A 14,876-nucleotide genomic window follows, 5' to 3' on the forward strand; every position below is an offset into this window, starting at 1 on the left:
CTTAAATCGATGTATAAACTATAAACTGAAACGCGTAAATTGAAAATCTTTAAAAAATTTTTTTTCAAAATTATTTTTTAAAATTATTTTCATTCTTAAAAATTAAAATTTTTTATTTTATATTTTACATTCTTTTTTTCTTATTTTATATTCGAATTAATGTAATGATATAATTAAATTAATAATGAAATTAAGGTTATTATGATGTTTCGAAAAGATTGTTACATATAAAAATGAATATTTCTATTATAACAATGATAATTTCACTTTTTTATCATTGAGATTTAATTATCACATTAATTTTAAAAATGACAAAATTAAAATTAAAGTATTCAATTATTTTAATTATCGCATTTTATAATACATTATAAAAAATATTATATATATTTATTTACAAATAAGATCAATTAAATTAAAACGAAATTATGATTCTAATGACATTTTCAATCCATCATTTATCCATCACTTCAGATTAGTACCTCTAAATGACCAGTTTTAATCACTAGATGGCAGAGTCGTGATTCAGTGATAGAGCTTTAATATACAGTAGACATTCTAATATACATAAGTGCTTATAAGATTTCGTTGTAAGTATTACTGATAGTAACGTTTATAATGAAATAAAATATAAATTAAAATTTGAACTGAAATATATATTTAATTTCTAATATGAGTGCAATTAAATAAAGTCACAATTTATAATATATAATAAAAATCGATGTTTTAAATTAAAATAAAAAAATCATAACTTTTAATAATTGAATGAATTGATTGTATAAAATAAAATAAAAATTGAAAAATTTAAATAAATTTTTTTTTTAGAAATTTTAATAAATTTAATAATAACATAGAATAAAAAAGAAAATAAATTAAATTTCTTATATTTAAATTTAAAGAAAAAAAAGCAAGAAATATTTTCATTCGATAAAAATTACTCAATATATGTTAAATAATTATATATATTAAAATTTGAAAATAGAACAAAAAAAATAAATAGAACAAATGTTTGTTTAATTAATTAATTATGTGCAAGATTAATTAATGTGCAGAATGATTTATATATTTTATATATTCAATGTTCAATAAAAGGAGATTTTGATACCTGAAAAGTCGAGAAATAATTAAATTCAACCACTTCGTTATATATGCAACTGCGTATTCGTATTTGTACGTTATATTATATTATATTAAGAGTATTTATATACTTAGTATATCTTTAAATATGTATGTGATGAAATAACTCTTTTTTTCGCTTATTTTATGTAGTGTTTCATATAATGTAAATTAATTTCGTCAAATAAAATTAACGTAGCTTAGTACAAAATGATAACTACAACGATAGTATTGGTATTGACGTCAGCTTCTCAAAATTTCTCAAGTATCGAGGTCGACTATTTGGGTTAAGAATTTATTTTCAAGGTTCTGTAAGTACAAATGCATGGATATGAAATTTCCAATATATTTTTTAATAATAATCATATTGAATATTAGTAAAATGTTTTCTATCTTCATTGTTTATCTTTTATTTTCATTATTTTTAACATATACATGTATGTACAATTGTATTATAAATTAAGAAAAATAGTGTATATTTTGTTTATCTTGTTATTTTTTGTTAGTCAAGAAATAGATGGTTTGAAACTGGATTATTTTTGATCTGTAAAAAATTCTTGAATGAAATATCTTATGAAATAAAATATAGAAAAATCATATCATTAAAAAGTTAAATTTTAAGATTTCTATAACAATCAAATAAGTGAACAAAGTGTTGCATTATTTCTTGACAATTAATATTCAATTGATTAAAAAATATTATTATTTTCAAAATAATCTTCGAATTGATCATACTATGTTAAATTGTAAACAACATTATGTTGGAAGTCGGAAAACATCGTCTATATCGGTAAACGTTTGCCTTGTGAACGTGTAATATATAAATAATAGATTAGGTGATAGCAATCGCATATATAACTGGTTTGTCTTACATACCCATTGTACTATTCAACAGTCGAGCATATACTATATAAATCGCAATCATCGTTCAAAGTAAATTCAAAGTTGGTAAAGTTTATTTCATTCCATTTTTTAATTCAAACTATGGATCGACGATTTGTATTAATTTCAGGCATTGTTACATTTTGGACAATTTTAAAGCATGTTTCGTCGATTCATTCGTTTTATAACATAGATCCTGTGATAATAAATTGAAACTTGAGTTAATTTCCAATCTGTTTTTCCTTTTCCTTCTTTTCTCTTCTTTTCTTTTTACATTGATACAAAATTAATAAATAATAAATTATATGGATATTGATTATCACAGCTAGATATTTGTAGATTTTAAAAATTCTATCTGAGCCTTACAAATTTTATTTAATTTGTATTTTAAAGTAATTTTGAAGTTTGAAGATTAGGCATATTTGAAGATTTAAAGTTTAATTTTCTAAAGTGCAAATGTGTATTCTGTGTGTTTATGAAAAAAAAATGGCAATTTTAATAAGTTTTATTAATATTAATAAAAAGAATAGGGCAATTTGTCATTTACCTGAGTTAGTGTCCAATTTAAATTCTTAAGTCTTGAAGGCTTTCTTAAGAATGTTGACTGATAATTTGCTACATTTAAGAGTCATCGTATGTACTTAAATACTTATAGAGCTTCTTCAATATCAATTGATTGCACAAAATTAAAATCCCAATTATTTGTTGTACAAAGTGGATCTTAAAAATTAATGAAGAAATTAATTTTTTTGCTGTAATAATTAATATAATTAATGATTATTTTTATCTGAACTTTTAATATAATTTTATATAATTATTTTGTATAAATCTATTATAAATCTATATTAATGTAAATATAAATTCATAAAAATTGAAAAGACAGTTTACAGAATATTCCTTTTTTATTACTTATTGTATTTTTATTTGTTTGAATCACAAAGAATTCAAAGACTATCCTGTATCAAGATTATCATAAGTTCATCCCTAATATACATAGTAATGAACCCGTTTATAGCAATTCCATTTGTCATCCTACGCATTCCAGAAACTCGATAATTCACCAGATGATACGCTTTAACCGTATAGAAAACCTACATCTATAAATAATTGATCGTTATTAATATCGCATCGACTTTTGAAAGTTCTTGATACAATCTATTTTACACCATGTTGAAATAAATCGAGATTGCTGATCGACCTTTATCAGAGTTGGATAAATCGAGAGATTTTAATACATAATAGTTCCAAAAAAAAATTTGGAAATTAAATACCTATTGCAAAAAAAAAAAAAAATATAAAAATTAAACAAGGCTTTAGACATTAACTGTAACATAATGAAGTTTGATGTTATACAGGTATAATTATAAAAAATTAGTGATTTTATCTTTGATTTTATCTATTATTTACAAAAATGCAATAATAAAAGTTTTCTATTTTTTAGTCTTCTTTTCTACGATAAATATTCTGCTTCGTTGACGTAATGACAATGTACATAGACGTCATCTAATCGATAACAAAAGTACATGACATCAAAAAAAAAAAACTATGAAAGCGTTTAAACAATATTCTGGTTAAAGGCATGAATTTGATTAAAAAAGAATCAAAATTTATCGTTGAAAATATTTGTCTACATTTGATTTCAATATATTGCTACTTTTCAATCACAAATTAGTCTAATTATAGCTAAATTATTATATTAATATTCAAAAGTTACTTGTTTATAAATTAGAATATTGCAAAATATTTCTCATAAAATAAAAAAAAAATTATTAAGATAAATTTTATATTAAATCTTTTTTTTTTTTAAATTTCCATTAATATATAAGTACATGAATGTTTAAATTGTTCATGAAAATATGTATATAAGTATAAGTTTTATCTTTAATCTAATTTATAATTTAATCCCTTTTTTTATGACAGATTGGTCAGAATGCTATTGTTGCATAAAACAACATTTTACTATATAATAGCAAGCATATCATTTCATATTTTTCAATTTTTTAAATAATATAATTTCGTATCGTAGTAAATGAAAAAAATTTATATAAATAAATATTACGAATTTTTAATGAGAAGTTTATAAAAAGTTTATAAAGTAAAAAAAGAAATATAAAACATGAATATTCATTTTACTTTACTTTTACTTTACTTTTATATATTTTTTAAACAAATTTTCAGGAAACTATTCGAAAATTTTCGATAAAAATATTTTTTGGTAAAACATGGATGAAATCAGTTAAATCGAATGAAAATTCACTCACCTGTATTGAAAAAAATTCTCTCGAGAAATGAAAAACGAGTTTGAAAAGAGGTTAATTTCACCATCATCGATTGTAAAATACTTTTTTACAATTTTTGTTTGCTCTTAATAAAATATGTACATGAATAAATAAACAAATATATACATAAAGAAAAAATGAAGATAAAAATGAAAGTTTAATTTTCTGAAACGGGCCATTAATGTTAATGCGATACAGAACTGTCAGCGTGCAATGCTTTCCATGCTTTTGCTCTCGCGGAAACGGTTCTACTCGTTAAGAAAAAAATAAGAGGAGAAAAAAGCTTTTAAAATGCTAGAAAAGCGTGCGTTGCCACACATAGCGTTTGTTATCGCGTGAAACTACGACGCAACTACTTATTACTCGGTTTTCGAGATTTTTAGACACGTGTTGAAAGTGTTCGTAAATTTCATGAATCAAAGGAATAAAGAAACGCAAAAGTATTGTGATTGTCAAGGACTATTTCTCCTAGAAAAAAATTTTAACCATATTGCTATAATAGTTACTTTTTGTTTTTTAAAATTTTAAAATTGATTCTTAGAGTAGTGGATACATATGAGAGTAAAATTCTCGAAAATTGCTTGTGGGATTGTTTTTTTCAGTGGAAATGATGTTGAAAATGATTTTCGAGCTTACGAAAAAATTATTTCGAGAACAACTTGTAAAAAATTTATTCTTAAGTTTATCCTTACATTTATGTATTGTTTTTTATAAATAGTATGATAAATTATTAATTATTAAAATTAAAATAATTATATGTTAAATTATATAAGAAAAGTGAAAATTAAAAAAACATATTCAATGTATAGATATAATAGTTAGCTAGTTAAATTACTAGTGAATAATTGAATAGTGAACTGAATAATTGGTTTCGATGAATAATAATCAGTGTTTCACGTGCCAATCATGAATATTTAAATCCGAGTTCAAATGTTTGATATTCTGCTATTTGCATTATTTTTAGAAAAATGGTCTCGTTAACGATAAAGGTTAAACAAATGACGTTAGTCTTTTCTTGTTGCATTCTTACTTATTGTTAGGTTAATCGATCGCGATTACGATCCTGAGGTCAAAATCTGAGAAGAAAGAACGAAATATTGGATCCATTCAATTTTTGAGTACCATATTTCATCTGAACTTCCTACATTATTGTCAAAATTCGTATTTTTGTAGATTAATAATTCACTAGATTAATAATTAATAACATAAAATAGATATTATTTGAACACTTTTCAGGTATTTAAAATAAAAATTGATAAAAAAAATAAACAATAAAGTAATTTAGAATTTAAAAATTAAAAAAGAGAAGCATTATGATATATTCTAATTCTGAGAAAATAAAAAAAGCTTAGTTGTTAATCTGGAAAGAGTCCAAGTGACAATTTCAGACATTTACAGGCAATCAAGCAGCCGGTTAAGGTCGCGAACAAAGCAATTATCCCGCGTTAGTATCAATCAGAATAGTCCCACGCGAAATTGATCCAACTACTTGAAACGAATGTGTTCTGATTTCTATCGCAGATAACATACTCCTGGCCGCTGCAGTGCATGCACAGTGGTTGTTGGAATAACTTTTCATCTATCTAGCCTCCCTGGTGGACATCATTCTTTGATCTTCTGTGGCTAACTCAATCGAGGACCATGAAGAGTAGTTCGAGCCTCTACTCGAAAATACTCGTGTGGGTATTCTATCTGTCCGCTATTCTTCTTCTTCTCCTTCCGTCAAGAACCGGTAAGTTGAAAGTTGAAGAGTTCTATAATCGACATACAGGTAAAATCAATTTCGATATGTACATCACGAAAATTTCGAATTTTAATTAATTACATGTTCTATTTTCTGTATTTAATTATTATTCTGTATTGTTATACTTAAATTAATTTAAAGCTTCAGTATGTACTCGCATAATGTAATGAATTGAATATTAAATAATAAGTTTTACTTTATGTTATAGTTATTATATAATTATATAATTAATTATATAATTATATAAAAAAAATTATAACAATTTCTTTGTTTTAAAATTTTCTGTTTTTTATATAAAGTTTCACACAATAATTATCAAATTTCTAATTTCGAATAAATGGAATCTTTTTCGGTTTAATACGTATAGAGATGTACATATAATATTCGAATAAGTATTATATGATATATTAATTAATATAGATTAATTCGACCGAATTTAATCAATTGACTTTGCGTTTATTTATCGAATATTATCGATATTGCATTGAAAACTATCCATTGTAATTAATTGTTAATCGCGCGCGGAATCGAAACGATCCGATCTTGTTCCAATGTTAAATAATAGAATAAAGACAGAAATTAATAATTTTCGTCAATCAATTGTTCGATTGTGTTCATAAATTCAAACATGCTTGAATGACGGAAATCATTTATAATATCGTCACGTAGATCGTATATATATCTCAGGCTCAATTCTTCTTTTCTTCTGAATTTTTTTCTTCATTACAGTTATTTTCTAATTAATTGTATACATTCTGTATTATATAAATGATATTGTAATGATAAATATTTATAAAGTGATCAATCGTTCTCCGCTCTTAATATTTTTTAATATATTGTTAAGATTATTAAATTGATAGTTTTATTTGATGATTGTTATTATTTATTTATTATTATTTTTAATTATTTGTCGTTATTTATTATAATAAACTTAATCAAAACTAATTTGACTTCACTAAACTATTTTGAAAAAATATTTTCGTTCATAATTTTTTAATGAACAATGATTGCCAATTTTCAGAACTCAAGATGGTGATAATAATATCTAAAAAAATCATCAAAATCAGAAACTATCTTTGTAAATAATTACCCGATATTATAATGTTAGATTATAAGATTGGATCGTAAAATCCTAAATAAAAAAATTTTTGATATAACAATATTATTATTTTATATATATATATATACATATATAAATGATTAAATATAATATTATTATATTTCAATAAAAGATCTAATATTAAACAAAATCTATAATTCCATGAAAACTGCAATGCAGATCTATCGAACAAAAATTAGCGCGCACAATAATTTTGCTTTCCGTAATTAACAATACGTGCAATTGAGCATGCAACCAAGTATCGAAGACATTCAAATGAAAATTATTTTTAGCTGCCTTGGAGGAGAATTGTACGGATTTCCAAGGAGCGATCGTTCGACACGGTCTCCTTTATGTACCAGGACCTGCGGTTTGCAGTCTCTGCGTCTGTTATCATTCAGAACCAATGTGGTGTCAATCCATCTTCTGCACACCACCTTACGTGAGTACTTTCATTTAAGAAGAAACTTCCTGCACTTCCTGCAAGTAGAAACAATTAAAGTGTAGTATCAATTATCAAACTTGTCAAATTAATTTTCATTATTTTTTTTTTTTTTATTTTTGTCATTATTATTAAAAACTTACAGGTGTTGGTCCATTTTAATTACTCTTCAGTTTTTATTACGACAGAAATATAATTTTATAGAATATTCTTCGTTTAATAATTCCAGTTTTGTTTTATCTATCGATAGATGCAAATTTATTCTTGCTTTCTCAACCATTTTGGAACCATTTATATTTGTGTAAAAAAAAATTACTCGAGAAATTGCTTTATAATAATTGGAGTGTCGAATTCGTTACAGGGATCAGTATATATGCACGTGCTTTTTACTGAAACTAGGTTAACGATTCGTTATTCACACGTTGCCTTATATTCCAAACTTACAATATTTATACAAGAAATTTTATTCTAAAAAATTAATCAGATATTGAATTTAGTAAAATTTGAAATAAAATATGAAAAAAATAAGTTAATTGTATTGTAAATTTAACGTGATGAGCCAAATTCTAAAAATATCGTGGAATTAACGGATCAATTACTAGAGATTGAAAAGTGAAAGAAGGAAAAAAGGGAAATCATACCTTTGAATGCACGACACTTGTAAAGTCCATGGTTCGTGAAATTGGCGAGAAATTCAATTAAATGAAATTAAAACGATGGTTTAAATCTGTTTTCAATGGCGAGCTTCTATTTTTTGGAATTTTTAATCAGCGAAGATTTTCTTACATAGCAACCATTTGTAGTCGATGAAGCAGATAAGGGCTGTAAAACTTTATTGTTAAGTTAATTATTCTGTTAAGTTATCAAATTGAAAAAGAAATTGTACAATTGGATTTTTCCCATTTTTATTTTATGATATAAGATTTTTATATACATATGTACATATTTTTATAATTATATATAAACACATTTTAAATAATTTAAATAATTATTAAATAAACACATTTTTATAATCGTATCGAAAACAACCAATCGATGTTCATTAACCATCTTTTCATCTTTGTAGAGAAAATATTACAAGTTGATCTCAACAAAAACGAATAATGTATCGGTAATTCTCTTTAACTTTCTTTTTTTTTTCTTTTTCAATATCTTCTCTGAACAAATAGGACGTTTAAAAAAGTAGAAATTAGCGATGTGTGATCTCGAGATAATGAATATTTTTCCATTGGGAGATGGCAGATTTATTTACTCGCTTCACCAGTTATCTCGACTTTTCTTGCGCGACATGGAACGAACAAACGAATAATAAATATTACGGATCACAACCATTGCTTTCGATCTAGGCCATCGTTTTCTTCCTCCTTTCCTTTTTTCATTCTTTTTTTTTATTAATCACAGGAAAGCAAAGTTCGTTCGTTCGAGAAATTACGGTTCGCGAGAAATTGTATTATATTACTTGGAACTTGATCGAATTACGTTACTCGATTATTCTCATCTGTTTCTTAATAAATAGATGATGTAATAAGTAATAAATAAACTTTTAATACGCTTTTAATATAATCTGTATTTTATTCATGCGAGCGCGATAAAAATAAGCCTTAAAGGACAAAGTCTTCGTTCGTGAAAAATATTCTCAGAAATCAATAGAAGATGCTGACGACATTCGTTAAGTTTCCATAAACAGAAGGCTAATTTATTTAAGAATTGTCTTAACACGATTGGTATCGGTAATATAGTTAATATTCACATTATTAAATTTTCATTCAATGTGACATCTTCAAACTCCTAATGAGATTCTTGTTGTAAAATCGTGCTTCTATGACTGCCGTATTTTTTCTCAGGTTTTCTTCAATTGAATAAAAACAGATTATTTATTATTATAATATCTGGTAGATTTTTAATAAGAGGAAATATTTCAATCAAAATAGAATAATTTTTATTTTTAAAAAAATTGAAATTACTTCACAATTAATTGCTACATTTTGAAATATAATATATTCATGGAAATACGTGATTTTTCAATCAAAATGAAGAATTTAGATGAATATAGATTATGATAATAATCTAACGAATGGATCGAGCGTACGATGCGAAAATAAATTGGATAATGATTATATTGAGGAATAATGATTTCGAAGTATCAATTTTTGAAGCATATGTGTGCTTATTTAATAATTAGTAATAATAATTTCTTTAAAAAGTGAAATAAATAATACAAAATTATTCGCGTAAAAATATTTATTTTTAGGCGAAAAAAGTCTCTTAACGAAGATTTTATATTTTCAGACTTTATATTTTCAATCTAATCTGAAATATTTCTGAAAATATACTCTGAAAATCTTATTAACAGTAATTGCATCTTGTCACAACGTGTATTCTTTTGGAGAGATTACGTATCATGTAATTCGTAAGTGAAGAAGAATATCGAAGAAAATTCTCATAGGTTTCCTCTTGTTTAAGCTTGAATCAAGGAAATCCTATTTTCAATAGAAGGATTACCGGATTTACTTCTTTATATAGTCTGTGCGATGTTTGATACTTAACTTTTTTAATACATATGCACATATATAATATAATTGTTGTCGTAACGTCAACGTTGCGGTGCAAATTCAATTTTAATTCCGCAATTTCCGCGTTGCGTGGCAAAAGTATAAAATCAATATCACATACAAACGTTTTCTTTGCATTAGCATATTTCAAACATGTTACCTATTTCTTCGTTTCATGTTGCAAAAACGTTCATGTTATTTAGTCGTAAATAATTATCGTGGATATATTTAGAGAAAGTTTGAATAATCTCATTTTCAATCAATATACTTCTTTAATAATAAATTTTTCTTTCATGAATATCGATTCTATGCAAAAAATGAGTAAATAGCTAAGAGGAACGATAAGAGATAAAAGAAATCTGTTAAAATTGATGCCGGTTTCATCTTTTATTTATATTATTTGAATATGATTTTCAGTGATAAATTTTTTTTTTTTATAAATATCTACTGTAAAAATAAAAAAATAACTATTGAGGTAAAAAGAGACAAAAGAAATCTGTTCAGAAATAATTGTTGAAAAGACTTTATATAAATATTATTGTTCCTTGTTATATCTCGATTTTTTCTTCATCTTGTATACATTGTTATTTGTTGTGAAATATAATATTGCCACATATCTCGTCTTTGGTTACAATCATTACTTTTCAGTTAACCGCCTCGAATCACGTAGCTTTATCCCCTTTTACTCGACATTCAGGCCATCTGATCGCATGCGACAAGTTTTATGCTAATCTCGTCCGACTATATTTTTCGTTTACAAGAAACGACGAGACTGACGAATTGCATGTTTTCCGAAACAAAGTACTTGTCATATTAATAATCAAACTTTAATCAATTTTATTGAATTGTTCTTACACTTTGCTTGTACCATTTTTGTAACGAAAATAGAACATGTAAAACATGATATTTTATTTGATGATTTTTTAAATTTTTGATCTTGAAAATATATAACCATAATATATGATGGATAAACCTGTTTTGAAAGAGTGAGAAACTAAAAAGATCATGCCATTTAACGCGATTTCAATTCGATGTCAATATTTTATTTAGGAGATAATGTATTAAAAACATATTAGTCGATAACGTGAAACCAATAAATGGAATATGATGAACAAATTTAAAATTAGTAAAGAGATGAATCGATATTGAAATCAAAAAATTATTTTATCTAAATGTAGTAATTATTTTTATAATGTAATAATTATTTGTGTTGCAATTGAAATAACAAAAAAGTGAAAAAAAATTTACTTAGATATAAATTATTAAATAAATGTTTCGATAAAAATTACTTGAAATGAGATGCAACAAAATTTAAAAATTGTGATGCGAATTAAGCATCATTTCAAAATTTTATTGCGAAAATCTAGTTTTATTGATTACTTTTATTGATACATATATATAAATTTTATTACATATAATAAAATTCAATAGAACGCTATTGATTCTTAATCATTGAATGTATTAAAATTTAAAATCTTATTTTAAATTTACAAATTGAAATTTTCAAAATTAGTTTACTGAAGTTTATTCAATTATAATTTATTTCCTCAATTTTTTAATTATTTTACTATATGTATAACCTCTATTTATTTACGACCATTAGAATATGCTTTTATATTTATAAAATATATTTTAATCCACAATCAATAATATATCAAATATCAAATATCAATAATACTATCAAAATCAATTTATAATTCACTTACCTGAAATATTCTTCTAATCTATTGCTAACTCGTCAATTTCCGCATCTAACCTCTCAGAAGCAATTCATTCACATACACTACAAAAGAAGAATCAATTGTCCTCAAAATGTCATTCAATTCATTCTATAATACCCATCCTTATCTCCTCTTATTACGATTGCATATATCGCATTTTTTCATACCTTTAGTTCATTACCATTCATGGCCTGGATTTCTTGAATCGTTGGATGACGATTGACTAATACGATTGATCGATCTTTTGCCATAGAGATGCAAGAAGTTTCGGGTCGGCGAACGATGCTGTGAATTCGAGTGTCTGGATGATATTGATACGAATTGGACAGGGCCTGATTTGATTATTGCAAATGGTACCTCCAGAATTCAAGAACAAGGGATATTTTGGCTGATGGGCTTAATAATGCTGTTAAGAGCGTTCTAGTTTTTTAACGAGGATCCAGATGGCGTTGTCGATGGAATTCAATCATTATGAAATATCAACGGCAAATATGGACCAGTAAAGGATTAAAGAAGGTACGATATAATGATGAAACATCGCGTTTGTACCTGTTGATTATACCTCGAGAAATAGCGTGTTATAATTATGAAAATTTCTTGCAAATTTTTTTTATTGCTCTTTCATTATGGGTTCATTATAAATTATAAATCAAATGGATTTCATATCCGATAGGCAAGATTAAATTAAATTGGATTGGGATTTAACTTGCTTCTTTATAATATTGACTTATTTCTATATAGATAGACGATTATTACTTAATGTTATAGTTTTTTTTAAATATTATTATATTTCTTTTAATAAATTATTCTTTTAATCTTATTTACATTTTATCATGTTTTCATTAGGAAATATGCACAAAATGATATAATGTGCATATTTCCTAAATTTAAATTTTTATGAATTAAATATTTGTTATTCATCATTGATTAAATGAAAATAAAAACATAAGAAATAATATTAAAAGTATGAAAATAATAATAATAATTTATCATATGTTTTTCCTTGTTAATAGTAATAATAATAATAATAATAATAATAGTTTACAAAAACTGTTGAAACATGTAGGAAATTAAAATTCTATTTTAAACATGAAACATGGCTATTTTGTTTACAAATATTTAATGCTTAATAAATTAACAATTAATTTACATAAATTAAATGAAATGATTAAAAAAAACTATCGAAATAAAAAATAGATTAATTATCACAATTATTTCTATGCTTAATAAACGATTCATAAAGTGATATAAAAATAAATTAGTAGATTATATTATATCTACTAATAGTATTATAGTATATTATTTTTAATATCTCTTTATAACCTCTTGCTTCATAATTTTCTTAATATTATACTTATATATTTCTTGAATTCTTTCATTGCTATTACGAATGAAAAACGATAAAACACGTATATACTTACTTGAATACAATGTGTATTTTCTATTTGAATTATTGATTATAATCTACAATAAAAATTCACATTACAAAATAAAGAGTTAAATAAAATTATATAAATTATAATAAAAAAACGTTTTTCTCTGCCGTATTTTAATTAATTTCAATAATTTAAATTATGAAATTTATAAATCTAAACGAAAGAAATAACAAGGGAAACAATTATGTGAAAAAAAAATAGTTTAATAATAAAAATAATGCAAAACATTTATATAGACTACTACTTCTTATACAATAATTTTTTTCGTTTTTAAAGTTACATAATAAATCGAGTTTCTACAACAATGAGAATTAACAGAATTAAAGTAAAACCAGATAAAATTAATTAATTTAAGACATCAAAGGGATCAAATCAATGATTTCGAAGTTATGGAACATCGTTGCCAAGAAAAATTATTTTTTCCATAAAAAATTTTTACATCAAATTTGACATACTCGCGGAATATTTCTTAACTAATAGATGAGCAATAATAAGTGCGCAAATATTTATCAAGAATATAAAGATAAAAATTCCTAGAGGGCAATAATATCGTTGCGTTTCAAAAATTTATTTTTTCATTATTCATAATAAAAAATCATAACAGAAAACGATGATTTATTGATGAAAAATGCTTGAAAAAATTCTGTACATATTAGTGATCGTTCCGTTGAATGGTTCGTTCGAATTACGATCATGATTATCGGATGAAAAGGTCGAGAGCTTGACTAAATATCGACTTTGATGCTTCAACGCCTCGCCTCTTTTTTAGTTCATCAACTTATAGCTTAATCAATATATAGATCTTTTTGAAAAATTCTTTTTGGATTTTTGTTTGATAAAGAATTATAATATCATATTATATTCATAGAAGATTTTTCAAATTTAAAATTTTTAAAAAAGTTTTTTGCTATTATAAACGATTGAAAAAAGTACTTCGAGAATCGATTGGAATTGATAAACTTGGGATATTTTTTTTCTATTGATAACTTGATGAAGAAATATATGAATAATCCTGATATTTATTTTATTAATATTATTCTTTTTTTTGTAATTATTTCTATTAAAAAGGACATTATGACATTATAAAGATAACTTCTGGTTGATTAAGTTTGTAATGTTAGAAAAATAGTTTTTATATTAATCAAAATGAAAATAAATGCGTGACATTGTACATTAACAAGTTAATCCTCTTGTTGTCCGGAGAATCTTACTATGTATCTTATTATCTACTAAGATGATTTCATATTAGCCATTATTCAATTTTCTAATTTAACTATGACGTTTGATTTAATGAGACCGTAATCAAATGATACGATAACAATTTTGTCTTAAAAAGTTTATCTCGTGATTCTGATTTAAAGAAAAAAATGAAACTTTTTTATTTTACATCTAAATGAATTTCTTAATGTCAAGAAATTAATAATATCGAAAAAAATTTTGGATTATTTTTTATTAATAAAATATATATATTTTTGTAATTTTTTATTTCTATTTTTTTTTTTAATATTATAATTTCTATTCTGTGTATTAAAGAAAAAAGAGGTGTCACAGGAATGCAATAAATAAGTTCTGCAATATCATAGAACTATTCGTATTAGTCGATTAATT

General features: G+C 24.2%; 1 protein-coding gene and 1 long non-coding RNA gene across 3 annotated transcripts in view; one reads left to right on the forward strand and one right to left on the reverse strand.

The window, feature by feature from the left end:
* Positions 1-12,440, forward strand: part of LOC102680044 — a 13,303-nt gene extending 863 nt beyond the window's left edge. The window contains exons 2-4 of one of the 2 annotated variants that reach the window (XM_031509339.1): positions 5,796-6,006; positions 7,411-7,559; positions 12,086-12,326. In XM_031509339.1, the coding sequence (XP_031365199.1) occupies positions 5,916-6,006; positions 7,411-7,559; positions 12,086-12,256 (411 nt within the window). In that variant the 5' untranslated portion in view covers positions 5,796-5,915 and the 3' untranslated portion in view covers positions 12,257-12,326. Of the gene's footprint in view, positions 1-5,795; positions 6,007-7,410; positions 7,560-12,085 lie in introns of both variants that reach the window. The other variant, XM_006613294.2, reaches the window with a different exon arrangement.
* LOC116185269 lies at positions 2,257-2,748 on the reverse strand. Its single transcript, XR_004150072.1, has 2 exons — positions 2,543-2,748; positions 2,257-2,460 (listed from the first exon to the last, which is right to left on the reverse strand). It is a non-coding gene; the product is annotated as an uncharacterized LOC116185269 (long non-coding RNA).
* Positions 12,441-14,876: the final 2,436 nt, after the last annotated feature.

This window comes from Apis dorsata, unplaced genomic scaffold, assembly GCF_000469605.1.
Source record: "Apis dorsata unplaced genomic scaffold, Apis dorsata 1.3 scaffold_139, whole genome shotgun sequence".
Lineage (NCBI taxonomy): Eukaryota > Metazoa > Arthropoda > Insecta > Hymenoptera > Apidae > Apis > Apis dorsata.